This window comes from Ciconia boyciana, chromosome 1 (assembly GCF_034638445.1).
Source record: "Ciconia boyciana chromosome 1, ASM3463844v1, whole genome shotgun sequence".
NCBI classification, from domain to species: domain Eukaryota; kingdom Metazoa; phylum Chordata; class Aves; order Ciconiiformes; family Ciconiidae; genus Ciconia; species Ciconia boyciana.
In genome coordinates, this window is record NC_132934.1 from 54,966,357 (window position 1) to 54,993,269 (window position 26,913).

The following is a 26,913-nucleotide window of genomic DNA, read 5'->3' on the forward strand; positions in this document are numbered from 1 at the left end:
CATTTGTCCTGGTTTCAGCTGAGATTGAGTTAATTTTCTTTAGAGTGGCTGGTATGGGGCTATGTTTTGGATTTGTGCTGAAAACAGTGTTGATAATACAGAGATGTTTTAGTTGTTGCTGCACCAGTCAAGGACTTTTCAGCTTCCCGTGCTCTGCCAGGTGCAGGAGAAGCTGGGAGGGGACACAGCCAGGATAGTTGATCCAAACTGACCAAAGGGCTATTCCATACCACATGACGTCATGCTCAGTATATAAAGATGGGGAAGAAGAAGGAAGGGGGGACATTTGGAGTGATGGCGTTTGTCTTCCCAAGTAACCATTACGTGTGATGGAGCCCTGCTTTCCTGGAGATGGCTGAACACCTGCCTGCCCATGGGAAGTAGTGAAGGAATTCCTTGCTTTGCTTTGCTTGCGTGCGCGGCTTTTGCTTTCCCTATTAAACTGTCTTTATCTCAACCCTCGAGTTTTCTTACTTTTGCTCTTCCGATTCTCTCCCCCATCCCACCGGGGGGGAGTGAGCGAGCGGCTGTGTGGTGCTTAGCTGCCGGCTGGGGCTAAACCACGACAGTCCTTTTTGGCGGCCAACGTGGGGCTTGAAGGGTTTGAGATAATGACAGATTTGATTGGAATGTGCCAGATAGAATTTATAGCTGTTATTGCTGTTTAGCTATTAATCAGCAGGCTTCTGTGCTTGCCATAGGCTTGCTTGCCTTACTGTATGTTAGAGTCTAGGGCTCGTTAGTGGCTGCTTTTTGCTTTCACTGCTTGCCGTGCTGCTGTACTGCTGATCATCTTACTGTGCTGTGCCTGGGAACATTTTGATAACAGCAATGGCCTTGCGCCTGGGCTGGCAGATGGCCAGGACATCGCTGCTGTTTCTGTGCTGCTGTACTGGACAGGCTGGAACTCCAGTGTGAACTCGAGTCAAAGGGACTGTGACCTGTGGATGAATCCATGTGGGAGCAGGACACCCCGAAGCGTCTGTGCCCATGGATAAGCCCATGCCAGAGCAGGTATATCTTGAAACGTCTGTGGCCATGGTTATGTCTGTGCCACAGCAGGTATACCTCTGAAGGGATTGTGGCCCAAGGATAAGTCCATGCTGGATAAGGTGCACCTCGAAGCATCTGTGGCTGTGGATGAAGTCCATGCTGCAGCAGGTACACCTCGAAGCATCAGTGGCTGTGCATGAGGCCATGTTGGAGCAAGTTTACTTCTTAAGGTACTACATTCTGTGGATAAGTCCAAGCTGGAGCAGGGGCAAGGGGAGGACTTCATTGCTAGCCCGGCTAGCTCAGTCGGTAGAGCATGGGACTCTTAATCCCAGGGTCGTGGGTTCGAGCCCCACGTTGGGTGCCAAAAAGGACTGTCGTGGTTTAGCCCCAGCCGGCAGCTAAGTACCACGCAGCCGCTCGCTCACTCCCCCCTGGTGGGATGGGGGAGAGAATCAGAAGAGCAAAAGTAAGAAAACTCGAGGGTTGAGATGAAGACAGTTTAATAGGTAAAACAAAAACTGTGCACGCAAGCAAAGCAAAGCAAGGAATTCCTTCACTACTTCCCATGGGCAGGCAGGTGTTCAGCCATCTCCAGGAAAGCAGGGCTCCATCACGCATAATGGTTACTTGGGAAGACAAACGCCATCACTCCAAATGTCCCCCCTTCCTTCTTCTTCCCCATCTTTATATACTGAGCATGACGTCATGTGGTATGGAATAGCCCTTTGGTCAGTTTGGATCAACTATCCTGGCTGTGTCCCCTCCCAGCTTCTCCTGCACCTGGCAGAGCACGGGAAGCTGAAAAGTCCTTGACTAGTGCAGCAACAACTAAAACATCTCTGTATTATCAACGCTGTTTTCAGCACAAATCCAAAACATAGCCCCATACCAGCTACTATAAAGAAAATTAACTCTATCTCAGCTGAAACCAGGACATTGCTGGTGGGCAGAGAAGGGAGAGAAGCTCCTTTGTGATCACTCAACATGAAAAATTAATGTCTGTTAGAACCACTCATAAACTGTATTTTCTGCTACATGAAAAACAATGGTCAAAAGATTCCTTTTTCAGATCTAAAGGGAAAGCAGAAACTACTGCAGTAGTCAAGATGAGCGCAATGGTTACTTCATAGTGTCAGTATACACGTGTATGCTAGTCAGAATGCTTCTCTACTTTTGTTTGCGGCAGCACATCTTGCAAAATTACAAAAAACACAGCAGGGTTAAAACTAAGGGGAACATGTTTTTTATTTAAACAAGTTCTGTTGTCTTCATGAGGAACAAACATACTCTCTGGTGTGAGAGGAGTACCAGTGCTCTTTGTTCTTTTTTTTGTAGCAATTTACTCAAATCTCCTGAATACTCACCTTCAAGTTTGATAGCTCTAAAGCAGTCTAGGATCAGTGGCATATAAGTAAGGGTACAGATCTAGGGTATGTTGACTGCTAAGAGCATTCTTATAAAGCAGGAAGAGTCTATGTCTTCTATGGGTCTTAGTGCAGAGAGGCAGGGATGGAAGTCCAGTAATGAGAACATGTTAATTCTGCAGAGCCCTTTGGGAGGGATCCCCACAGGTAAGAGGAAGCAGCCCTAGAATGCACCAGAGAGAGGAATAAAATGAGTGAGCATATGGGTGGAGATGCAAATACTCATTCCCCATGGAGCAAGGGAACTCTCTCAACTGGTCTTCTGTCCTGTTGGATGCTTGAACAAAATTTCTTCTTTCACAAGTCAGACAGGATTGGTACTGCTATCAGCAAATTCCCTCTGGAAAACCTCTTGGTGTTATTCCCAGGTATGTGACAGGTGGCATGCAGAGTCAGTCCTGAACCAATCTTGTAAAGTGATGTGAAGGGCAATTTTACTGCTGGAGGAGGTAGGGCAGGGTCATTTCTTTCAGAAGTAGTATGAGGCTTTCTTTAATAGATTGGTGGAGTCTCTAGCATCTCTCTGTGTGCTTTCCTGTGTGGAAGGCTGCAACAGCAGAGGGGATCTGTCTTGCCCCTTGATGGGATCAAAGATTCTCTAGCCCTCCTCTGCAGTTGCAGGAATAACAGAGGAGAGAAGTAGAGCTGCTCCTTGTAAAAGGGTGCAGAGCCTCCTTGAGAGGAGTGACTCCTAGACAGCTGGCCACCTCCCTTGATTTGGAATGACAAGCCATAGAAACACTTGGCACTAGAAAAGCAAAGGTCTCACCACACCCACATTCTCACTGGTGCCTCACCTGCCACAGATATGTGCATTCAATTTCAACTAAAAATATCTCAACAGGTTGGAGGGGCAGGAAGTACTTTCTTACTGTGACTACGCCATGAGGACTAGGTCAGAGGATGTTTGTATAACTGAAGTAGAATAGGGAGTGTCTAAACATGTATTTGGTCAAAACAGAATTTGCAGCTAGGCTAAAGCAAAATCTGTAGCTGATCTAATGAAACATGAGGGAAAAAGAATGGAGAAAGACCTGTCTCTGGATAAAACGCAGTTCAGAAAATACCAGCACTGGTATGTGTGTGGCTGCATACTTTTGTACAACAACCGATGCCGGTGTGTTTGTTCAGTCAGGAGGACTCTTGAGGGGCAGTTCTGAAGCACACCTCTTGAGTCTGCACAGCAGGGAGCTGCAGTGGAGGATTAACTTCAGTGACGTAAGGCAGGAACTGGGCTAACACAACCTGTTGTTTTTTTGTGGTTGCAACTCAAGTGAAGTTTCAACAAAAGCTGTGTTCTCAAAAGATGTTCAGTGAGGATGTTTGCAGTTTGAAACAATTCTGCACTTCCCAAGTCCATAATGAGAAGGTGATTGTTTATATACTTGTAATATGTATTTTAAATAATGTTTTATAATGCTGCATAGCTGTCTACCTTGGGCAGTAAAGAATGGGGATATAGTGTCTTTCATTTACATGTTCTAGAGCTAGCAGAAGTGGGACAATCTTTTGGAGGGGAGGAGTAAAATTAAACACTGATGTCAGTGATGAAAACAGGGTGAAAGCAGTAGGAAACCAAAATTTGTGTTTCAGTTTTAACATTATTCCACATCAAGGTAAGTGAGGCTAGCTGTAAAAAGTAGCAGTCCCTGCAACCAGTGGTCCAGAGCAGAAGCTGTGCTGAATTGCCACGTCTGAAATGGATTTGGCTGTCTCCCTTCCCCAGTGCCATGCACTTTCTGCCCAGGAGCTGCAAGGGAAGACGTGAGCAAGGAATCACAGCTGGGAGCCAGGGTGGGGAATCCAGGGCTTTTTCTGTGGTGGCAGCCTGAGCGTATGTCTGCTTAAAATAATCATGAGGAACACAGGCTGTTCAAGGACCCAGCAGCCCCCTTCCCTTCCTGCCCCAAAAAAGTAGAGATGACCAAGAGAAAGAACTAAGTATGATGACTTTCTAGCAACACCATTAACTTGTACTGAGAAAAGGCTCAGTTTAGGAAGGAACTCTCGGAGTAAGAAGTGATTTGGAATCTGGAGGGACTTAGTTTACAAAGCAGGACTGAAATTAGTAAACATTCCCAGTTTAGCCAAGCACTGAAGAAGGAAAATATCCAACATACTTAAAAGCCCTTGGAAGTACTTGAGAAGGAATGGAGTTGATTGTATGACCTGTGAAAGACACAGGCATGTACCAAGCATTTCGATGTTGTATAAAGGTGAAGTTGTGGTTTGCCTGCAATGGCATGTGAGGAGCTTCTGTAAACATTCAAGTGAGCAATTCTTGTAAATGTTGCGGAGCAAATGCTGTAAAAATCCAGCTTTGGTGCCAGAAGTAGTCCATGTAGTCATTCTGAATTCTTGCTGCTCTTGCTTATGCACTTACCAGCAGATTGGGGGGGAAGCTATTACTGTGTAAACATGGAGAATCAGAATATGAGTTTCTGACAGAAACCCAAGCTTTGGGGTTAACCCCTGAGCTTTTTAAAAAAAAAAAGAATTCTAAGACACTTTCTTAGTCTTCAGATGGCTGCTTTTTCCTGGTCAGACTACGAAAGTTCCTTCTGAATAACTATTTAAAAGGGAGAGCTAAGGATGTTTTGTTCCTCTGGCACCTAAGAAATGGGAATGGTCACTTGCTCTCTGGCCCAGGGATGAATACAGCCATGCTTCCAGTGTTGTCTTTGTTCCTGACGATGATAATAGCACTTTCTCTGTGCTTCCAAAGCCCTCCTGGGACACAGGTACATGCCTTCCTGAACACGATAATCAAGTATACATCGTGTTTCATGGTAGGATGTGTGTTGGACTGTGCCAAGGTCATGCTTAGTTCTGCAATAGGAGACAGTGTCACTGTGCAGTCTTCAGCTGTTGACATTGTAGGTCCTCAGGGAGGGGTGGATGCCCTTGGAGCTTGTTCACCACTTTTTCAGGGCAGCATCTAGAAACTTGCAACTGTGTTTACTAGAGGTTAACACAGGGTTATTTTGCGTGCCCAAAGCGAAGAGGGCTATTTTTCTTTGCGTTCTCTGCTGGAGGATCCTCGTTGTTGCAGAGATGTACGTGCTGCTCTGTTGCTTCTCCTTAAAATAAAGTCTAGGGATAGGACTCTGTCAAAAGTTTCTGCCTGCCTTTGGGCTTGGTGCTTGCTAAGGGTTCTTGAGGAAAGAGAAATGGAATGTCAGCTTTCTATGCAAAAAGGAGGAAATGTTTTCTCTTCCCTTCAAATCCTAGCAAAGGCAGAAAAAGAACCCTGTTGACAGATTTCTCACAGAGACTATTCCTTCTGTCCATCGCTTCCTCCTCCCTATTTGATATAGTCAAGGAAGGCAGGTTTTTTTGGCTCGTGTTTCCCATTTGGACTGATTTAAGTCCCCTTTAATCCCCCTCAAGATTTTCACCCACAAACGCACCTCTGTGTAAAGAAAGGCAAATAGCAAAACTTGCTCTGCAAGTCATCTGTGTGAGGTAGAGGGAGGGTTGCATAGTAAGGTTGAACTGCTTTGGTTATGCTGGCTTTCCAGAATAAAATGATTCCTTTGTGTGGTTTTTCTTGTAGATCTGCTCCATCCCATGAACAGGGCTAAAAAATGAAATTTCTTGGCTTTGATGTAGGAAAACATCTTTTGCACAATGAGAATTGGAGTCACAAAAGTACCTTCTTTCCTGCAGTAGCAATGTAAGGGGGCACAGGATCCTGTGTGGAGGCTCATTCAATTTTACTTAAAGCAGCAGAAATTAAGGTACCCCAGTCAAGCATGTAATTGGATATACTTGGTCTTCTACTGTCTTTATTGTAGCTCCGTTGAAGGGAATTTATAACAGGAGATACCCAGCCTGATCTGTCCTTGCCAGCTTCTGGGCTTGATGTACCATCAGCAGGGAAGTAATAATACTTCTCCCTCAATATGTATTCAGAATGATAAATTTGCCACTAGTGAGTGATTTCTTATTACTGCTGCTCATGTGCATGCTTACAGGTGTGTTAAACCTTTATCTTGGTGCATGCTGGAGGTTCTCTTTGGTTGTTAAGGACTGGTCGTCTTCAAATACAATCAACAATATGAACCAGACAGCCTAATAGACTCCTTTGACAGAGCCTAGGCAGAATCAGCTTTCCATTCCTGAAATTGCAGGTCTCAAGATGCCTCTTAGAGATTCTGCAGAACTATGGACTATTTTCAATTGGATACACTCAAGTCATGTATGTGTATCTTAGTTTAGGCTCTCTCCACTCATAGGTGAGAATTGCTTTAGTACTACCTAGGAATCTTGGAGTCACCTTTCCAATTTTCAAGAAAAGTTTAGATAGAAATGCGAACTTTTAAAAATGCAAACAAAGTATTGGCTATGCTCTCCAAAATGGATAACATAGTGACAAATGTTTATAAAAGATCTATGGAAAAAATGTCAGAAATAGATTTGCTAGTCTGTTCTCTCTACGATAAAAATTAGAGATAGCCTCACTTCTGCCTGTGTTCAGCTGGCTGGCTGCAGCCAGGCTTGCTCATCTCAGTTGACTTTGTTAAAGAGCCCTTCCGTGCAAAGCATACTAGTGTTTTGTGTCCCTTTGGTTCTTCCAGGGCTCCCACTCAGGTATGACTTCTTTTACTCCAACTACACTGCCTCTGTCTAGTTCAGAGGATGACTTTTTGAAGATCCATCCTCTGAATGCCAGGCTACCTCCCCTCTGTGAAAATACTAGCGCTGCTTTCACAGGTCTGATGCTGCCACCTGGTCTGGCTTTGTGACCACTGAGGAATCTCCCTCTCCATCAGGGCTGCATTAAGCTGATGGAAGGGGAATTGCTGTAATTGCTGTCACTGGTCTTTTTGGTCTTGTCTTTGCATGGATTGTTTATGAGTATGTGATTGCCACGTGCTCTGTTCTTTCTTGGAAAGGAAGGCAGAACCCCTGAACTAATAGTGTTTACTTGTCCTGTGACAAGCAGGACACACAGATAAAGACTTTGAGAGCTCTCCTTTGCCATGTTCTTTAGCCTCTCCTACTTGGGCCAGGGCAGCCTCCTGGTGGAAGTGTTCAGCTTTGCTGGACATGTCAGCCCTTCGCTTCTCTGATCACCTGAGATCTACAGGACGATGTACACGGGTAGCACAGAAAATGCACTGCAGGAGATGCTTTTCTGCCTCACAAACCTGTGGGTTGACATCCAAAAATATGCTTAAGTCTGTGGAAAGGACTGTGCAGTAGTTATTGGCATGTAAAGATACAGGGATAAAGAGGAGGACTGATGGGGGGAAATTCCTCTTTCAAGCTGGATGGTGAGTTGCATAGAGCTGTTATCTCTCTTGGTGGGGAAAGATCTTTGACAAGCAGAGATCTGAAGCCAACCATGGCTGGGTGACCTTACCTTGAAGTGGCTTCCATGATCTGGACACTCATCTCCTTGGCCTTTGCAGTGGCAGGAAAAATATGTAACTTTCTGGCAGCTTTGCTAAAGTAAGGTAAATCTCTGCACCAGAAGCCATGCTGAGCCTTGAAATTAATCCTGGATAGAAGGAAACAGCTTGTGAGTTTGTGCACTGCCCCAGGTCCTGCTTCAGCTGGAAGGCTTTTCTCTGTGACTGAAGTGGACAATGGGCTGAGCCCTGTGGCAGAAGTCAGGACTGCCTGACACACGTGGCTGTACTGGTACACCAGAGCAGGTTACCCTGCTTGCTCAGCACATCAGCAAAATCTCACTGCCCAGATAGGCAGAGTTTGCATCTTTCTGCTCTTCTGCATTGTCTGCAGGATTGCATCATTACCCAGTCCACTCCCATCATCTGATCAGATAAAGCTGACCAAGGGACTCCACTAACCCTTGGAAGCATTCAGTGACGGAGATCCTGGGGTGGTGGTGCCCGCAGGGGCACACAGCCGGGGAGACACCTCTTGTGCGGTGGAGGGAGAGGGAATCTCCCCGTGTGGCCTAGGATAGGGGAGCCCCTCCGCCCACGAGTGCCTGGGTGCAGCCTCCCTCCCTGCCTTCAGGCCTCTCTGCAAGGACTGACTGACTCCTTTGGAAGCATCGGCCAAGGCCTCCCTTCACATAATTAACTGGCAACCGCGTGCTTTGCTCCTGCAGCTGGTGCAGGCCTGCTGAGCTCTGCTGAGATCCTCCCCGAGCAGGGTTCCCTCATGCTCAGCATTCCCCACAATGTGTTGCCTTATTGAGCTTCATTATTTGGTGCCTTTTTTGGGACCTCACATCTTCTCCCCCGCACCATTAGCCATTCCTACATGTCTGACTCCCTGCCTTCACCAAGGCGGTCTCATGTATGTGTCCCCCTTTCTAAGAACCTCCGACACTCTGTCCTGCTCACTTCTCCTCAGCCTTGCCCCACCAAGCAGCCTGCAACCAGGTCCTAAGCTGCCCCAGGGCTGGTTCTTTGCTATTCATGCTGCACTGCAATATGGTTCTTCAGGCTCTTCTCCCAGCCAATGGACAGGTGCCTGGCCAAGCTGTTTCCAGCTCTGCCCTCCTTGTGTTGTCCAGGCTGCAGTAGAGATGTGAGCTGCCTCATGGCTCCCCCATACCTCAGCCTCCTTGCATGGCTCTCCCCATCTTGATGGTGTTTTAGGAGACACCTCTGTGCTTTGAAGCCACTTGCCAGAGGAAGCTGCTACAGCCCCTGTGCAGGTGGAGGTCCCTCCATTGCACACCTGCAGGCATATCCCACCTTGGCCATCCAGGGACTGACTGGGATCTGTGTTCACAGATGCTCTAGCAGATACAAAGCAATGAGGTAAATGACAGAAAGCCATGAGGATCCTGCTGGTCTCTCTGGGCAAGTCTCTCATTGCTTAATAATGTAGGACTGCTTGTTAGGAAGAGATGGTTCATTTATATTCAACAACTTCTTTCAACTCATTAATTGTATTAGTCTTAAATCCTTTTGATGAGTAAAGGGAAGGATGGTTAGATTTAGGGCAAAACTATCAACATTTTGCACTGTCCTGGAAGGTTAGGATACATCCTAACCAATAACAGACTCAACACTGTCATTTATCTGCTTGATGATTATAAATGAGTAGTTAGGGAAGTCGGATTTCAATTGGTCAGCGGAGGTTTTAACCATGTGTACATCTAGATTAACTGCTCCGGAGATTGGGGATTATCAACTGTTATGTAATAGCAGACATTTTTTTTAATTGGAACAGGACTGCAACAGATGCTGTGTTTGGTAAAGAAACCAGACTCTCAGAATGTGTGTTTTGTTTGGCAGAATCACGCACATGGATTGCTGCTTTCCTTTGCTTTCACCTCTAGTAAAGCCACACTGCTGATCAGACAGGTGAATCATTATAGGTTGGATTTAGTTCTTATTTGGGTTGTCAGGCAAGAACTGAAGTTGGTTTAGTTCATTTCCAGTTCAGCACAGCTTCAGATCTACTGTGTGAGTTCAGTTCTGGCTGAGGAAAAGCTAACCCCATGTAATGCAAGATCTCATGGTAACTTCACCCTTATGTACATCATGGCTCTGTAACTTGCTAAAGCCCTTGGAGTCAGCAATAATGTTGCCCAAATCCATAGCATATGTGGGGTCCCTTCATTCACATATGGCATAGGCTTTTTTTTTCCCCCAAGAATATACTTTAGCTTATCCCACACATGATGGGATGTGTTGTGTGCCAAGCAGAAGGTCAGAGCCAAAATTTGTAGTGATTCCTTTTGCCTTTTAAAATGTAAGCATAAAGGCAATGAATTGTCTGTGTGATTAAATGAACCTCCCTGCAGGTCCCAGAGATGGAGTATTGCGTGCCTGCTGAAATGTATCGGCACTGTCTGGTGCCCAACAGCTGCCTGGTTTTACCCTCGGGTGAGGTCCTGTCTGCAGCCAGGGATTCCTGGAAAAAGCACTTTGCAGCCTTTTCAGGAGAGCTGCTTGTGTGCCAGTTGGTATTTCGTTACTGCAAATGAATGTCTGTTATGGCAGTTTGTTAATAATGAACACGGAAGGGATTATCGGGCAATGCAACAATCCTGGAAGAGGAGAAGAACCTGCTGTGGGGAAGGCTGAAGCTTCCCTTTGCCATATCACGCACACACTAAGAGCTGTCCCTCATCTCTGACGCTTTCCTGGGTTGCTCATACCATTAGCTGAAGCTGTGTTTGCATTTCTGAAGAGGTAAATTGGCAATTAAACCTTCACTAAACCCTTCCCTGGGGTATGGCTGTCACTTAGGGGGTGTCACTTTTGTTTACCAAGTGAAACAGCCAGGGCTGCTGAGTCTGGAGAGCAGCAGGGAGCCCAGGGGCTCCCATGGGAGAGCTTGCTCATCCTTCCCACCCAGGCGCCAGCTAAGTGGGAGGAAAGGAGCACAGCAGGGCCTGAAAGGGGCTCCTTTGGTTGAGGTTACTAGTCCAAATTGAAGCACATGCTCTCTTTCTCTCCATACTGCAAGCCAGAAGCTTTGTAAGCTTCCTTCCTTCCAGCCAAGTCCTCTCTATTTGGCTACTAATAATGGCTGTGCACTGACATTCTTAGGGGAGCTCCTTGGTTGTCAAGAAGGTTGGAAGAAAAATAATCGAGGCCAGAGACTTGGCAATCGGCTGTATTTTCTGTCTAGTTCAGACCTCGCCTCCTCCCCGCCCCAGGCACAGCATCCAGGCTGGAAGTACATGGAGTACAGAAGTTTCTACTTCACATTCAACAGTGTAATGCTCTTTTCTATCCCAGCGTTGCTGCTTGTTTAGATTCATGCAAACATAGCAAGTTTACAATATCTTTAGTGACCATCAAGTGAGATGGCAGATGTCCCCACAGGCTTATCTGAAATCAGGAGAGGAGTTAAATGAAGGCGTAAGGTGAGACAGAGAAACTGTCCCAGCAGCAGATCAAGAGACACTTTGACTCCTGCCAGCTGGTCTGAATCATCAGTGGAAATTTCCGCTTGAACTTTCGATGGAATGATGGATTTCTGGTTAAAGGAGTGAGGAAGAGTGTGTGTCTGTTCATCCCTATATGTGCAACTGTGTGTTTAAGACTGCATATTTGGAGAGTTATTTTTTTGTTTGCATTTATCAGAAGACTTAAAACAGTAAGAGTAGGAATTTTATGCACAGACTGCATTTTTCAGTGAACTCTCCCTTTGAGATTTCCACTCTTTATTCTGTACAAAATTAAAGGGAGAATAATGAAATGGATTACATTAGGGCCTCAGCTTCAGTTCTCAAGTACTTAATCTCTCTGGCTAGGATTCAAATCTATGGCCTCAAGTACTCCATCTTTACAAAGGGCAGCCACTGAACTGGACAGCATTTAAAGAGTACAGATCTTTCAGATCTGGCTTCACCAAGCAAGCAGAGGGGTTCTATCGAAGTGCAGCATGTGCTAAACATCCTGCAGCGAATTTTCTATGGAAAACCATTTTCAGTGGTGCTCCTGGCTTGCGATTGACCTTTCTCTCTTTCTCTTTCTCTCTCCACCTGCCTGGCTACTACTTCCAGCAACAGCACTCTCACACCTTGCAAGTCCCGCATTTTTATCTAGTTTTAATAGATACTGCAACAACAGAAGCAAACACGCGGCAGGCAGTGCGAGGCTGGGTGTGGCTGGGCTGCTATGTGCACGTGTTTGTGCGCAGGTATCCGTGTTTGTGTGTGGTTATGTGCCCACTGAGACTTGTAGAAACCGCAGAGAGGCATCATTTTACAGAAGCAAGCAGCTGGAGCAGGAATGCCATCAGGCCTCTTAAACACACCCATTTAAATTTTTGCTTTAGTTAAGCAGATAGAATAGAGCACTGTTTCCCCCTCATTTTCCCTAAGTACAGCTACTTGAATGTGTATTGTTATGTCATAGATTTTTATGCTGCTTAACTACCAGATGCAGCAGGCATGCACCAAATGAACATTGCTATGTCCCTTAGGGAGTTTAATGTCACTGGTGATACTAGGAAGCTGGAGATCTCGTAAAGCACCAGTTGTGATCAGCAAGTAGGACAGGAGGAAACTCAGAAGACCTTCATGATGATGCAACAACTGATCTCTGCTGGCAAATATTGCACTGGGAGAATCATTGAAGAAAGGATTTTGGTGGGAGGAATGAAGAGTTGAACTGCAGTCCTGGGCCTCTAATGAGGCAGTATCTGGGGATACTTATGTGCCTGTGTTGTCCTCAAAGTTAGAAGAGCAACCCATTCACCTTAATGTACAACATGATGGAAGAAGCGGTGGAAGGAGGCCTGCATGCATCATCTTGTGCCAAGTGAAAGGAAGGCACCCAGCAATATGCTGGCCTTTTAAATGGAGGATACCAAGCTCTGTTGCCCAGCCAGCTCCATAACCTCCACCCACCATGAGGGTCCTAGGCTACCACCCGCATTCCCCCTGCGATGGTGGGGACCCACTGCCATCTGTGCATGCCTGAATTGTGCCAGACCTCCAGGCTCCCAGGGCATGCCATCTAACTGCCAGAAACCAAGTGCTTCCAGGCTGCTGCTGTCTGCAGAGCAATTCCCTGGGTTCCTGGGTTGGCAAAGGGAGGGGAGTCTTCAGGATTTGAGTGAAAAGGTGTTTTGTGCATGCTGAAAGCATGGCCCTAGCCCTACCCTGATGAACCATTCTGTTTTTCTCCCATCCCATCTCTCTGAGTGTTTCCAAGGCTGCATTGGCCTTTTTGGCACATGGACGCTGAGCTGGGGAAGGACTGCTGAGACACATGGGCTGAGCTAGGGCTCCCCTCATGGTTGCTGACATATGAGTGCTTGAGGTGCCCTGAAAGGCATCTAAGGAGTTTTATGGTCATACATAATCATGGTCAAGCAACAAACTTCACCTAGGGTGAACTAGGAAGCAGAACTGAGGCGTTGGCTTTATAAACCATTTATATGTATAATCTGGCAACTATTACTCACTATTTCTGCCAGGTCAGCAATGGCATGGCACTTCCAGCAGTCTCCAGCTCAAGCCCAGAGGACCACAGACCATATCCCCTCAAATCACAGGGACCCACAGACTGTAATGCCCACAGCTGCAGAAGAGAAGCTCCTTCTCCCAGGGCTGCAGTAAGATGTTCTTTATCAGGGCTAGCACCAAAGCCTTGTGTGTTATCACCTTCCTCAGTTACATTTCTCTGAAGCCTGACTGGGACTCCCAGGGACCTATGTGGCTCTTCAGCAGCTCTCCAGCTGCAAGAGGTGACACTGGGATTTGTGGCACCCAGAGATCAAGAACTGCCTGCCCTGGGGACCTGCTCTAAACTGCAATAAAATATTCAGGAGTAATAGGCTGTGAATTCAATTACTTGACCTTACCTTACAATTGTTCCTTATATTTTTTTCACCCACTGCCCATTTCCTTCAAGAAAAATCACAGCATCAATTAGTGATTAGCTTTGGTTGGATAACACACACCGATTAAAACTGCTGGCTGATCCCAGGCCATAGTTCTGCAGTCAATAGCAGATTTGTGCACAGCCATATCGCTCAACAGGATGTGTCTGATTAAGATTAAACATGCAAATACAATTGTATTTTTGGTAATTTAGCCAGGATAGACAATACTGAGTTAATGCCAGTTTTTATGATGGCTGTGTGGGGACACAGTTCTGTACCAGCATGAAGCTTGTTGGTAAAAAATAAAATCTATCAACACTTCTTTTTCTGATTAAGTCTAAAAGGGAGGAGTGATTTGTGTTGGATCTCAGCTTTGCTTTGTGCCATTGCAGTGGTATTTGATCCAGGAGCAGTAAAGCAGAATTTTCTGTATCATTGAGTAGGGAGTTTTTGTGTGCAACCTGATTCCCAGGAATGCTTCTTGCATGGAAGCAGTCCTCGGCAGAGCCTCTTAGCCAAGGCACTGCTGGCAGGAGAAATCAGCCTCAGACTCCAGGGCAGGATGGCTGTCTCAGAACATCTATTGCTAAAAGCCACCCATGTGAGAGAGGGCCTAGTCCTCTCTCAGTGAGAATCTCAGCCAGTCATCTCAACCCCACAGTGTGGAGTGGAAAAGGAGGGAAAAGGGAAAACTACTCCAGGCACAGTGGGCAAGCAGTACCAAAGCCACCATTAGGGGCTAGGCAAGGGTACCAAAATGAGGACTGGCACACAAGGAAAGCAAAGGCTGACTCCTCCTGGAGTGCTTCGCTGAGAGCCTCTCTGTCAGACTTCACCAGCTAAAGATGCAGTGGGATATCCCCTCTCTCCTAAGTCATTTCCCCAGCCTTGGGATCAGCCTTTCTGGGAGAGAAAATGCAGGTTCTCCTGGATCTCCCTTGGCATGTCTTCCTTTCTGGCGGTATCAGGCAACATCCTCACCAGTTGGTATGTTTTCAGATCCCTTGTTTCCTGAGAGTTATGCACTTCTCCCCAAATGTCTGTCTACATACAATACCCACTCATCCATATCAGTGCAACTTGCTGCTTTGGGAATACATCAGCACAAAAGCAGATGAGGTTAATGCCATAAAGGAGGACTGGAGCCTTCTTAGCTGCTCTGGTAAGTGGATGGGCACAGGATACCTCCAGGAAACTACATCTGGAGGAATGGCTCAGTTGTCATGAGTGAAATGTTTATCAGCATACTGTTGAAAGTCCTAAAGGAGATGATAAATCTAATTTTTTTTTAACTTGCTCACAGCCTTCAAGAGCACCAGTTTTGTTGTATTAGAAGGCTCTTCCTAGCCAAAGTGATCACAGACACAGGTGCTCTTAGCTGCTCTCCACTTACTTCGGCCTGTTCTTGCTCTGGCTTCCACACCTGTGGAGTACGAAAGACAGTGTGACACCTGCCCCTGTGGGACAGGAGCAAGTCTAAGGCATGAACTCAGCACAGTTTCGGAGGGTGCTCCAGGAGCCACCCCCTACTCCTGGGTTTCCAGGTACTAGGCTGGCCGTACCTGGGATTGCATACAGAAGCGTTCCTGTTTGCAGCACAGCAGAGCATTATGTTCCTAGTGGAGGACCAGGCTGTCCATTTCCATTACATTTCCAGAAGCAGGGTCTTCTCACCAATTAGGGATGCTCTGGCAGATAATTCACAAGTTTGAAAGTTTCTGGTTATAGGACATACTCAGTAGCACTGATTTCAATATTTTAACAAGTCTCCTTGCCCTTTTCTTGCCCAAATCTCTCCCCCTACAAGTAAATGAACATCCTGTACCAGGAATCTGGGCATTTAGGAGCCAGGAAGAGAAAGGGGTTGGCCAAAACCTACTCATTTAAAGAAGGGAGCTTCTTTGAGAGGAGGTAGCAATCAACACTCAAAACAAAGCAAAGCACATCACTGTTACATACTAGAAATGTTTATTTTGTTCCTGAGACTGAAAATGGCAGGGAGCACAGCATGCAGTTTGGTAGAGCTGATGGCTGCAGAGACAAGTAACAGCTCTGAAGGACACCAGTAGGAGTTTCTTTTGCAGTTTTCTTAGGTAACATATACTTTTTGGTGCCACACTCTTCATTTCCAAAGGAAAAGGATTCAACTGTTAGACAGGGTTTTTGGTAATCCTTGGATACATGTTTTCAGAGCCAGAGCACAGGGGATTCAGTGACAGGACTCCCAGGAGAAAGCCCAGTGTTATGCGGAGGTGCCACGTGTCCCTTTCCAGAAATTACACCCCCTGCCCTTGTCTTGGCTCCTAAGGCAGAGGTGCCCTGAGTTGGTTGCCTGGACTGAAGACCCGGTGCCTCTGCGCCAGGCTGTTTCCAAGGGTGTCATAATGTTTGTATCTGAACTGATTTAAAGACAAAGGAAATGGACAGGGCAGGACAGGGTGGAGGCTGCTGTAATGTTAGCTCGGTATGATTGTGATAAGTGCTGGCAGGGGGGATTTTTTCAGGGAGCGAGGCTGTTCTTGTGTTGTCAATATACTGCACAGGTAGCTAAGCAGAAGGAATGACACAAGCATATTCACAACGCAGCCAATATCAGTGACCAAAAATAAACATGTTATTTAGACACATTCCAGAGCGTCAAGCACCGTATTTCCCCAGGCATCTACTTGCTTTATTAACTTGGCTTAATAAAAGATACTAACTCTGTCCCTGAACCTCCTAGAACCTGAACCTCCTGAACCTCCTAGAAGCTGAACCTGTCCCTGAACCTCCCTGAACCATGCTCTCTCCCCAAGACATGGCTGAGCTGAGAGGGGCTGCAGCGCTCTGCCCTTCACTGGCAGCTCAGCCCTGTGACACTGAAGCTGGGGGAGCAGGGCTGGCCCAGGGCACCGTGGGCAGCACTGGGCATTGGCACCCCACGGGAGGGAGCAGGGCCAGGCAATGACAGCAGCAAGAAGGGGAAAGGAGCGGAGCTGACACAGAGGGAGAGCCCAGCCCTCCTCCTCTGCCTTGTCCTGCTGCCTGAGGAGTGGAAGGGGAGGTGTGGGTGCCTGCTGCCCAAAAGGGTCAGTCCCTGCTGCTGTCCCTGCCTCTCCTTGTCAGCCGTAGCCACTGATCCTTCCCATTCACCAGCAGACAGCTTGCTTGTCCAGGGCTGCAGTATGGCCAAAGCAAGCTGTTTTGCTGCCAACAACCTCCCACCCAAAATGACTTCCAACATTACCAGCATTTTGCTACTGGATTGTGTTGAAATGATTTTGGAGACTTGCATTTTGGAGACTATGCAATTCAGCTGACAAGTGTAAAGATCTGTATCTGAATTCATTATCTTGTCTCCCTTCACCTCTGTTGGAGAGAAACAGATACTTCTCAGGTGTGATTTGGTTTGTCATGGAGCAGGTCATCTGAAACTCCCCTGATATGCCTCTTTCTCTCAACCAACTATAGTGGGAACCTGGATGACTGCCTCTAATGAAGAAGTGTGCTCTGTAGACACCTAGGAATCAATTTAATTGTCCACATACTACTGCCTAGGACCATTTGAGATCCCCTAGGTTATTCAGTGTGAGCTGATGCTCCAGAAGGGTAGTTTCCCACAGCTCTTGTATCCTATATGCCATCCCTGTGCTAGTGACTGAGTTACAGGTGAGTCGAGCTACAGTACCTACAGTTAACTGTTTGTCTATGCTGAGGCACCAGAATGAAGTCCATATGGTGGACATCTACATCTAGGTACCTACATATCAGCTGGGCATCTCACCTCTGAAATAGCCAGTGGAGATTCATCACTCAATCCTTTTGCTCTTACAAAGGTGATTTGAGATGCCTAAGGGTATCCAAACCATCTGCACAGGACTGCCAGATCAGATACAGGAGGTATGGGAGACCCATGTGCTCCTGCAGTGGTCCCTAGAAGTTGAGCAGGATACCCTGTGGCATCTCAAACGACACTCTATGGCAATGTGCAAGCAACTAAGGTGAGGCCCCAGGCAATCCAGCCAACCACACCTGTGAGCATTTCAGTGTACACAGAAATAGGCATCTGCATCCAGTCAGCTGGGCCAGTCCTTCTGACCTTTTGGCTGTTTGGGAGCTGAGACACCCAGCTCACATTTAGGTAATAACCATCAGACATCTAAATTTAGGTGCCTCTATCTGCAAGTTGCATCCCATCCCTAAAGCAAGGTGACAATCATCTCACCTTTCTGGTGTGGTCGTTGTGCTGTTTGTACTCACCTATGCAGACCAGCAATGCTTCTCCACCCTCCTTGGCACAGCATGAGGGCCATGGGCACCATTTCTCGAGCTACCTAGCATGAGCCAGCAGCACTTGGGCTCCTAAGTCTAAAGACTGTCTAAGGAGTCTAAGGACTCCTTAGTCTAAGACTAAGTCTAAGGTCTAGGAAGTCTAAGGACATCCTAAGGGACGTCCTAAGGGACTCTCCTAAGTCATCCTAAGGGATGTTTTTTTTAAACGTAGCCCCATTTATTAGCCTTTTGAAAGTACAGGTTATGTTTGATGACTGTCTCTCAAGGATTTCTCAGGCATTCTGGAAAATGTCAGTGTTACTCTTCTTATCTTTTCTTCTTTTTTCCCCCAGATATAATTTGACACGCTGCCTTCCATGGGGTTTTGTGTGTCTGTGTGAATGTAGGGAAGTAGCTGGCAGTCCATAATGTGCTCTGACAAGATGCAAATAGGCTGGTGGTGACCAGTGACCTTTGAAAGATTCTTGGGATGTCTTCCTAGACAGGTTGGTTCCCACTGAGCTAGTGCTGAACTCCTCTCCATCACTCCTTTCCTCCTCTCATTTTTCACAACTGCCTCCTTCTTGGCTGGCTCACTAAGCCTGAGACCTACTTTAAGTTAAGATTAATTTAATGTAAGGAAACCTGGTATGTCGTTTCCTAAGAAGCCTCAGGATTTTACACTGAAATGAAAGTAGGAAGGACATCCTAGGGCTCAGCATGGCCCACCCTGCAGTGACTGCACTGAACGTTGCCTTTCACTCGATGAGCCACTCATCCCTGCAGGCCCTCGTATACTTACACGGGGTGTGCAAGAGAGGACTCTCTTGTATGTGTTTTGTGGCAATCTCCACGTGTGACATTCAAAAGGGATCAGCACCCAAAAAAAGCCAGGGGCCCTAAAACAAACAAACAAACAAAATTAACATGTAGATGAGACAGCCGCGGGCAGTCAGACCACAGCACTGGCATGTACAGCTGCTCCCCCAGTTTTGGGAAGGAGCACAAGCTCCACATGGTGGGAGGGATTTCCAGGTTTAGGGGCTGTGTGTAGGGACTGAGTGCTTGGTGTGGATAGGCCCTGATATCAATTCCTTAATCAGAAGAATAAAACACTCCCAGTGAGTAATATTTAAAATAACCGATGAAATTATGAACACATTGGAGATACCCAGGGTTTTGAATAGGATTGCGCCGATAGGTGTGTCAGGCCAGAGGCACAATGTAGAGCAAGGGGGAATTTGTCATTGTCTTCATTCATTAACTGTTTGGGCCAGCAATTTGGACAAAGTGACTCAGCGCTCACGAGCAGACAGAACTGTGCCTTCAGAAGCAGGGCTGGGCTCAGCAAGACACCAGGAAAGACAAACTGCCCTTTTCAGGAAAGGAGCCCGTGGCTCTCACTGGCGCAGGTGGAAGGGATGTGCGAAGCAGACGTGCTTCGCTGATCCAGCAAGAGCCCCAAGGAAACTGTCTCTGGAGGCGGGCTTGCAGCCATTCTCCCTCCAGGTGCTGTGAGACCATTTGCGTCCCACAACCTCCTCGTCTTCCACCTTGCAAGCAGTTATCTGGCAAGAAAGCATGCAAAGAAGCAAAAGGCTTGGAGCAGGGAGAGGGACGCACTGCTATTCATAGCCGCAGTCCCCACCCACGGGTGCTAGGAGTCAGAGAGGGGAGCACCTTATCAGGCACTTGGCTGCGTAGCATTCAATCCTGTCCCAGGGCTGGGACAGGCAGCGGCTCCATCTCCACCCCAACGCAGGGGTGAGTGCCTCGCTGACGTCAGGAGGTCTTACTTCATTTCCTGGCACGGGGACCGTATTTTCATATCTGTGTCCCGTCGGAGAGGAGAGGCTGTGGAACGCCTATTCCAAGGCGTGCTCAGCCACACCTCCTCAGCCCTACAGCTATTAAAGCTCCCAAGGAGGGCGAGCGCAGGGTTGCTGCTTGGCTGGGGTTAACAGGAGCGGAGGTGACTGTGTTACTGGTGCACAGGGAAGTTGCCTTTTCTAGCCGGAGCTTCCCTGTTGCCTTCTCCGGGCAGGACCCAGAAAGGTAATTCAAGGCAATGTCCTACAGGATCCAGGGCAGACCTGCCTTCTGCGGCTGGGGTGGGATGGCGTGCAGGACCATGGGTCTGGGGGGTGGGAGAGCAGGGGCATGGGGTGTCACAACGAACAGAGACTGCCTCCCACCCTTGACCCTAACATGGGATTGCCAGCTGGAGCTGGGGGAGTTATGTCAGACTTTCCTGGGAAATTATTTGAAATTTGTGGCTGGATGGGTGTATTTTATGCACAACTATCAATGAGAGAGGAGGCTCAGGCTGGAGGGAGAAGACTCAGCACTACACTGAGAATCACGGTTTGGGGTGAGCTGTGATGTGGACCCAGCAGTAGTGAAGTGTCCGCAGCACAGGCTCCCTTGCACAGGCTGCAGAGCCCCTTGGAAATCCCAGACACTTGTGTAGGTGCCGGATGATCAGACTTGGCTTCTGGGGGGCAACACTCACCCAGGAGACAGGGCAGAGACTCTTCATGCCTCACAAGACATCTACCCTGGAAAAATTAAAAGGGAGTAAAAATCAGCACAAGTGGCCCAGTTCTCCAAGGTGGCGAGATTCTTCCCATCCTATTTGTTCCAAGGGCTGTGGCAGCTGACTGTGTGGCAACTGGCTGGTGCAGTAAGCACCAGTCAGGACCCAAAGCTACAGGTGTGCTCTGTGCTGCCCTGGGGTCTCACACTGGCTTTCTGGGCTCTCCACCTGCTCCAATAGCAGGCACCAATCTGTATCTGCCAGAGCTGTGAATAGATAAGCTTATCTGATCAGCAGTAAATTTCTGTGGTTAAAATTGTAGCATTTTCTCTCCAGATTTTCAGAAAGGTTTGTTATTTATTACTCACAAATGTCCAGATAACTCTCAGCTATTTGTGCAAGAGATCATAGATCCCCAAAATTTTATGAATGATGACTTGTGAAAACTCCCGCATGCGTTATTCACCAATTCCATTCTCCTCATGATGGTCCAGAGTTCCTGCATATTTGCATAATTCGCATTTTATTGTAGCCAGCTTTTTGAAGAGCTGCACATCTCCTTTTACACAGTGAGGTTAAAAGATGGAAAAATAGTCCACCATTTACAAGCAGGTCACACTGAGGCATATCTGGGGCTGAGAGTGAGTCAGTGATATTTTCTCCCTTCGTTCATCCTTTGATTAGATCAACTGCCATTTATTGAAGACTCAACCTCCCCTCCCTAAAATCTATTGGCAGGCGTTTAGAACCAGCCTCATAACTGCAGTGTGTTGTTCTGGAGGGGGAAAATGAAGGCAAATGGCATAGCGAGCACTAAACACTAAATTTTGCAAGGGGGACTTTTTTTCTTTATATCTCAGAAAAGAAAGCCCTTGATTTTCCAGTGTGGGTCACTATTAAGGCCAGATTCCCCCATGTTGCATGCTGATATTCTATCTAAACTCCTCTTTTGATAGATTTTAGAGACCTGAGCCTAACTGAGCAATTTGGTACCTAGAAAGCAGTACCTGGCCCCTGAGATCTAAACTCACTCAGTGCCTGCATCATGGGCCACAAAGTGCCCAACATCCTCGTGCAGTGGTTTCTGTACATGCTTCAGGCTCCCAAGAAAGCAGGCAACTTAATTCGCCTTGGCAATGGGCAGAGCTCACCTAAACAGCCCTTTTATCCCCTGGCAAGACAGGCTTAAACCAGGCTTACTCAGACAGCACTGAACTCCTCATGATGAGACAGCAGGCATGCGCTGGGTGCATTAGAGACCTTGTCCATCCTTGACTCCTGGACTCCTCAAGCAGTAACTTGGTGGTTACTTCTCGTGCAATGAACAGCATTAGCTCTGACATGTCAGGCGTCCAGCAAGCGCAAGGAAATATCCTGGGGAGGGTACTGAGGTCTTTGAGACAGTTCTTATTGCCGTACTGCCATGAAGAAGAAGGAATATGAGTTTGGGGCTCATGGTTGGTGGCCTATATTTGCTATTTAATTTGGAGTGAGAAGAGCTGTGCTGGAGGCATCCAGGTTAGTTATCTACAGGGTAGAAGGCAGTTAAAGTTCCCCTTCATTCATACCCATAAACCAAAGCAAAGAGTGTTTCAGAGTAAGTAATAGAGGGAAAAGAAACAGAGTAATGAGCTACCTGTTCTGCATTTCTCATCTCTGAAGTTCACTGGTACAAGGTACTGATGTTGTTTGAACTTGTCAAAAAAGCGTAAGCTGTATTACAGCTAACAGCTGCTCTTGTATCACAAAAGTGACAAGGCATCTCAGTCTCGGTGCTGCAGGGCACCAAGCTACAGCCTGCGAAAGCGCCTTACCTTCTCCCTGCTCCCCACGCTCCTATGACATTGCACAATGCCAGGCACGGTACAGAGGACACGCAAGGTGAATCGCCTCCTGCTAAGAGACTTGGCTTGCCCTTGACAAAGAGCCAATGCCACAAAAGGGGATGGCTCTGCTCCCACAGCCCCATGTCCTTAGCACTGTGGTGTCCTTGTCCAGTGAGGTGGGGATGGATGTCTGTCCTGCCTGTCTTTCCCCTCTGCTGGCAGCACCCAGGTGGTTGATATGACAGCCTGTGTCTTTTCTTCTTCTGCAGCTTTGGGGAAACATTTCACGGGGAGGTTGTTCAAGAAGGCAAGAGGATGACGACATCGCCTCCCCGAGGCTGCAGCAGCATCGGTGCTGACTATTACCTGCTCTGTGACATGGAGAAGGCCTGGGGGATTGTCCTGGAGTCGCTGGCTGCAGCTGGTGTCCTCGTCAGCATTTTCCTCATCTTCTCACTCTTCTTTCTCATCTGTAAAGTCCAAGACAACAGCAAGCGGCACATGATCTCCATCTATTTCTTCTTTCTCTTAGGCTTGCTCGGCATTTTTGGTCTCACTTTTGCATTCATCATTAAACTCAATGACAGGACTCGCCCCACTCGATTCTTCCTATTTGGAGTCGTCTTTGCTTTCTGCTTCTCATGCCTCCTCACCCATGCCTTCAACCTCAACAAATTAGTGAGAGGAAGAAAGCCCTTCTCCTGGCTCATGTTGCTGCTCCTCATTGTTTCCTTTGCCTTGGTACAAGTCATAATCAGCATTGAATACTTAGTCACCATGCTAGTAAACCAGAAAGACAGATTTCTGAAGCTGTCTGCGGAGGAGACCAACAAGGACTTTGTCATGCTTTTGATCTACGTGCTCTTCTTGATGGCTCTGACCTTCTTGGTTTCCATGTTCACATTCTGTGGGTCATACAAAAGCTGGAAGAGGCACGGGGCACACATCTTTGTCACTGTCCTGTCCTCCATTGCCATTTGGGTAGTGTGGATCACTATGCTTACAAAAGGCAATAGAGTTTTAAACCAATATAGCTGGGATGATCCTGTCGTGGCCATTGCTCTGGTATCCAATGGATGGATCTTCCTGATAATGTATATCGTCCCTGAAATTTGTTTCCTCACCGCCCCTCTGAGGCTGGGGGACTACCCTCCAGAAAATGACTCCTGCCAACCCAAGTTCATAAAGCAGACAACTGGAGTGGACAACCATGCCTATACCCAAGATGAAATTGTGCAAGGTATGAAGTGAATGACTCCACTGTCCCTCAGCCCTAAGTACACGTGCACCACTCATGAGCTAAAAGGGGTAGGAGGGCTACAAGAAAAGATTTGAAGATGATGGATAATTTAGAGGTAGGGAAAAGTTTCAGACTGATGAAACTTCAGAAATGCAAGTGAAAATTAATCTCCAGAAAAGAGGGAAAAGAGTAAGGACCCATGCAAAAGCCAGAGATGTGTAGGAGGAGTAGGAGACTTACTGGGTGTCAAGGCTGGGACATAACTCCTTATGATTCTGTTATGTCTGGAAATTCCATGTCAAAATTCAGGAGTTTTTTTGTTTGTCTCTTAGCAATGCTCCAGCTCTTCAGACCTTTCCAGGTTATACCTTGGAGGTTATTTATTCCAGTTCTGATCTGGTTCCCATTATCTATTTAAAAATGAGCCCATCATCCAAAAAGGAGGCAAGGAGGTCTTACTTTTCTGTATGAGTCTCATGCCTACTTGAACAAAGCAAAATGTTTCATCAGTTGAGGCTTCCCAAATCTATGGGTAGGAGATGTGACTGGATCTCCCCATGGATCTGCTACTGAGATCACATTTGTCCCCTGGAGTCAGACCTCCAGGTTTGTAAAAGAATAGCTGAGAAAGGCTGTGCTTTCCCAGGGAATACCGCAGAGGGGGTCTTGTGCATGCAAGTGGGAGGGATCTGGCCAGTGATGATGACAGTAATTGTGAGGCAACAGGAGATTTCTAAAGTCCAAGGCCACCTATGTCCTGTTATTTACAATACCATTCATTCCTGCTTTCATAAGGAAATATTTAATAAGCCACCCACCTACAGATTTTAACACATTCCTGCCTGCATATTGCATAGCTTGATCAGTCTAAAAGCAGCTGCTAATGTAGCCACAGGCCCTTTGAGTCTCCCTTGATGTGGTATTTCCAAGCTACCTTATAACACTAACTCACTAACTTTCCCCCCTCTTGTCTTGTGACTCAGGAGACACAGGAGACCTCAGCTATTCCCCATACTCTTCTCACTTTCAGATGAAGGTAAGCTCACGCCCCCCTGTCACCCGTTTCACCACATGCAGGCTACTATTCAGGCGCCGAAGGGAAGGGAAGGAGAAGGGGCAAAGGCAGAAGGACCTAGAGCAGGCTTTGTGGAGGCAGGTGCTTCGCATGGAGCTGGGCAATACCATGGCATGCGTTCATGGAGGTCCCTGTGGCTGCGGGGAGGGAGCTGTGACATGTCCAGGGACATGGGGAGGCAAGAGGGGCCCAAGGCAAAGTCTGAGGTTGTGGTTTTCAATACTTCTGGATTTGACATCACATAAGAATTCTTCTCTTTGAGCACAGTTCCTGCAGTAGACTGTGCCCTTTCCTCAGGAGATCATGCTCCTTTCCCCAGCCCGTGACCTGAATGTATTCCCACCAGCAGTCACTGGAAGTTGTAGTGGAGATCCAGAGTGGGCAGTCTGCATGTCCCCATGTCCATTCATGAGTCCTCCTTCAGACCACAGCCTAGCGAGGTCTAGTAGCTCACATCATCTCCCCACATGTCCTCTGGTGACAAATCTCCGTTACTAGTTTGTTGTGCCAGGATCCTCTTCCACAGCCCCATTGATCACACTCTCAGGAAACCTTCAGCTCTGTTTCTCCCTCTCCTGTTTTGTTTTTTTTAAGCCCCATTCTGTTACTTCTCTCCAGTTTTGAAAGGTAAAGACTTTCTTGCTTCCTTTTCAGACCATCAAACCCCAAAATGATTTCTCCATCCCTCGGCCCAAGGCCCGGACAAGCCCATACCATGACTATACCGGTGGGAAAGGCTACATGTAGTATCTCCGCAGGGAGCAAAGAGACTAAGCGCCCGTCAGCAGAGGCGTGGGGAATGGGCCACGTGGTGACAAGCGAGTTGATCCTGCAAAAGAAACAGAAAGATCCTGCAGAGTCAACCGACACTGGCAAAAGAGGAGAGGGGTCCTCTTTTCCCCACACAGGCACCCTTGTAGCCCCCCTCATTCCTCAAACACAGCTTTCAGACACCGTTCTGGCCATCCTGTCCCTGCTCACTCCATTTCTCCATAGGATGGAGTTCATATCTTCTGACAGAGGAACGTGCTGGGAAGAGCCTCTCCTGGCCTATTTTCAGCAGGAATGCTGTAGGGCTAGAGCAGCAGGAAGATCATCAGCCAGGTCTACAACTGGCTCTGCCCCAGCCAGGACTTGCTTTGATCAGCTCGCGGGGATGCCTGCACCCCACGTCTGACAGGAGAAGAGGCAGGAGTAGGAGCATCAGCCCTACACATCCCCACTCCTGCCCACCCATGAACACATCTCAGGTACTACCGAGGACACCTTTCTCTATCCACCATTACTTTTGTGCCCACTCCCAGCCCTTCCTGGCTCCCCTCCAGAGATCAGTGGAGAAGAGACAGAGAGAGAGAGAAAGAGTATTCCTTTTTTCTTCTTCATGTTCACGTCCAACCCCTTCCTCATCACCTAGAGACCATGGTGGAGAGGGGGAAGAAAATTTAAAGGCCTAAAAACATCTACACCTATTTACCCTGACACATTTTCTGATTTGCGCTCTAGCATCAGCCTCCCTCCTAGCTCTGACCAGTCGCCCCAGCTGAGCTCTCCAGGGTGCCTGCCCAACCCTGCAGACCCTCCCTCCCCACCCCTGCCACCCCAGGCTGTGGATCCCTGCAGACAAAACCTCTTCCATGTAGCTGCTTGCAATACCCTGGTGGGATCTAATCCGTGCAACTTGGAACTCTGCCTCCTCCCGAGTGTCTGTGGCATTAACACGAACATTTCCCAAGCAGCCAGGTTATAGAGGGCGGACACCCTTCTTCCCAGGAGTGAGCCAGCATGAGCATGTGCATGTGTGTGCATGCGTGTGTGTGTGTGTGCTGTGTGGATTGCACTCTGGCAATGAGCAATGAGTCTGCAGAGTTGACACGTTCTGTAGCCTGCTTTGCATTTGGTAAATAGCTTTCCATGCTATTTCATATATAAATACATAGAGCTCTCCAAGTGGGTGTGTATGTTACACTGGTGTCTGAAACAGCTATATATTTATTTAGTACTTTGTATGTGGAATATTTAATTAATAAAAACCCAAACAGCCGAACTACAAGAGACTGTAGTGGTGTTCTTCCTCGGGAATGTGATTCCTCTAATGGCTGGTGGGGTGACAGCAATGGCTCTCCATGGGTTGGAGTGGGCCACCTGGGAGATTGCAGCTGTGGGGGGAAATGGCGAAGAGATGCTGGCTTCTTCAAACCTGCCACTGTGGACCAGAGATCACCTGCTTGAGAGTGCAGAAGAGGGTTAGTAGCTTCTCCATGCTACTTTTCTTGAATAAAGAAAGC

General features: G+C 47.4%; 1 protein-coding gene and 1 non-coding gene across 2 annotated transcripts; both read left to right on the forward strand.

Annotated features, from left to right (window-relative positions):
- The first annotated feature begins 1,284 nt into the window (after positions 1-1,284).
- On the forward strand, positions 1,285-1,357 carry TRNAK-CUU (transfer RNA lysine (anticodon CUU)). Its single transcript has one exon. It is a non-coding gene; the product is annotated as a tRNA-Lys (tRNA).
- Positions 1,358-19,922: 18,565 nt separating this feature from the next.
- On the forward strand, positions 19,923-26,401 carry LOC140654301 (retinoic acid-induced protein 3-like). Its single transcript, XM_072867466.1, has 4 exons — positions 19,923-20,006; positions 22,583-23,553; positions 24,537-24,589; positions 25,283-26,401. The coding sequence occupies exons 2-4, from the start codon at positions 22,629-22,631 to the stop codon at positions 25,373-25,375; spliced, it is 1,071 nt and encodes a 356-aa protein (XP_072723567.1). The 5' UTR covers positions 19,923-20,006; positions 22,583-22,628; the 3' UTR covers positions 25,376-26,401.
- The last annotated feature ends 512 nt before the right edge of the window (positions 26,402-26,913 follow it).

Coding starts and splice junctions, on each gene's coding strand:
- LOC140654301 (XM_072867466.1), top strand. CDS start 22,629: ATGACGACATCGCCTCCCCGAGGCTGCAGCAGCATCGGTGCTGACTAT. Junction 23,554..24,536: donor CCAAGATGAAATTGTGCAAG/GTATGAAGTGAA, acceptor CTTGTGACTCAG/GAGACACAGGAGACCTCAGC. Junction 24,590..25,282: donor CTTCTCACTTTCAGATGAAG/GTAAGCTCACGC, acceptor CTTCCTTTTCAG/ACCATCAAACCCCAAAATGA.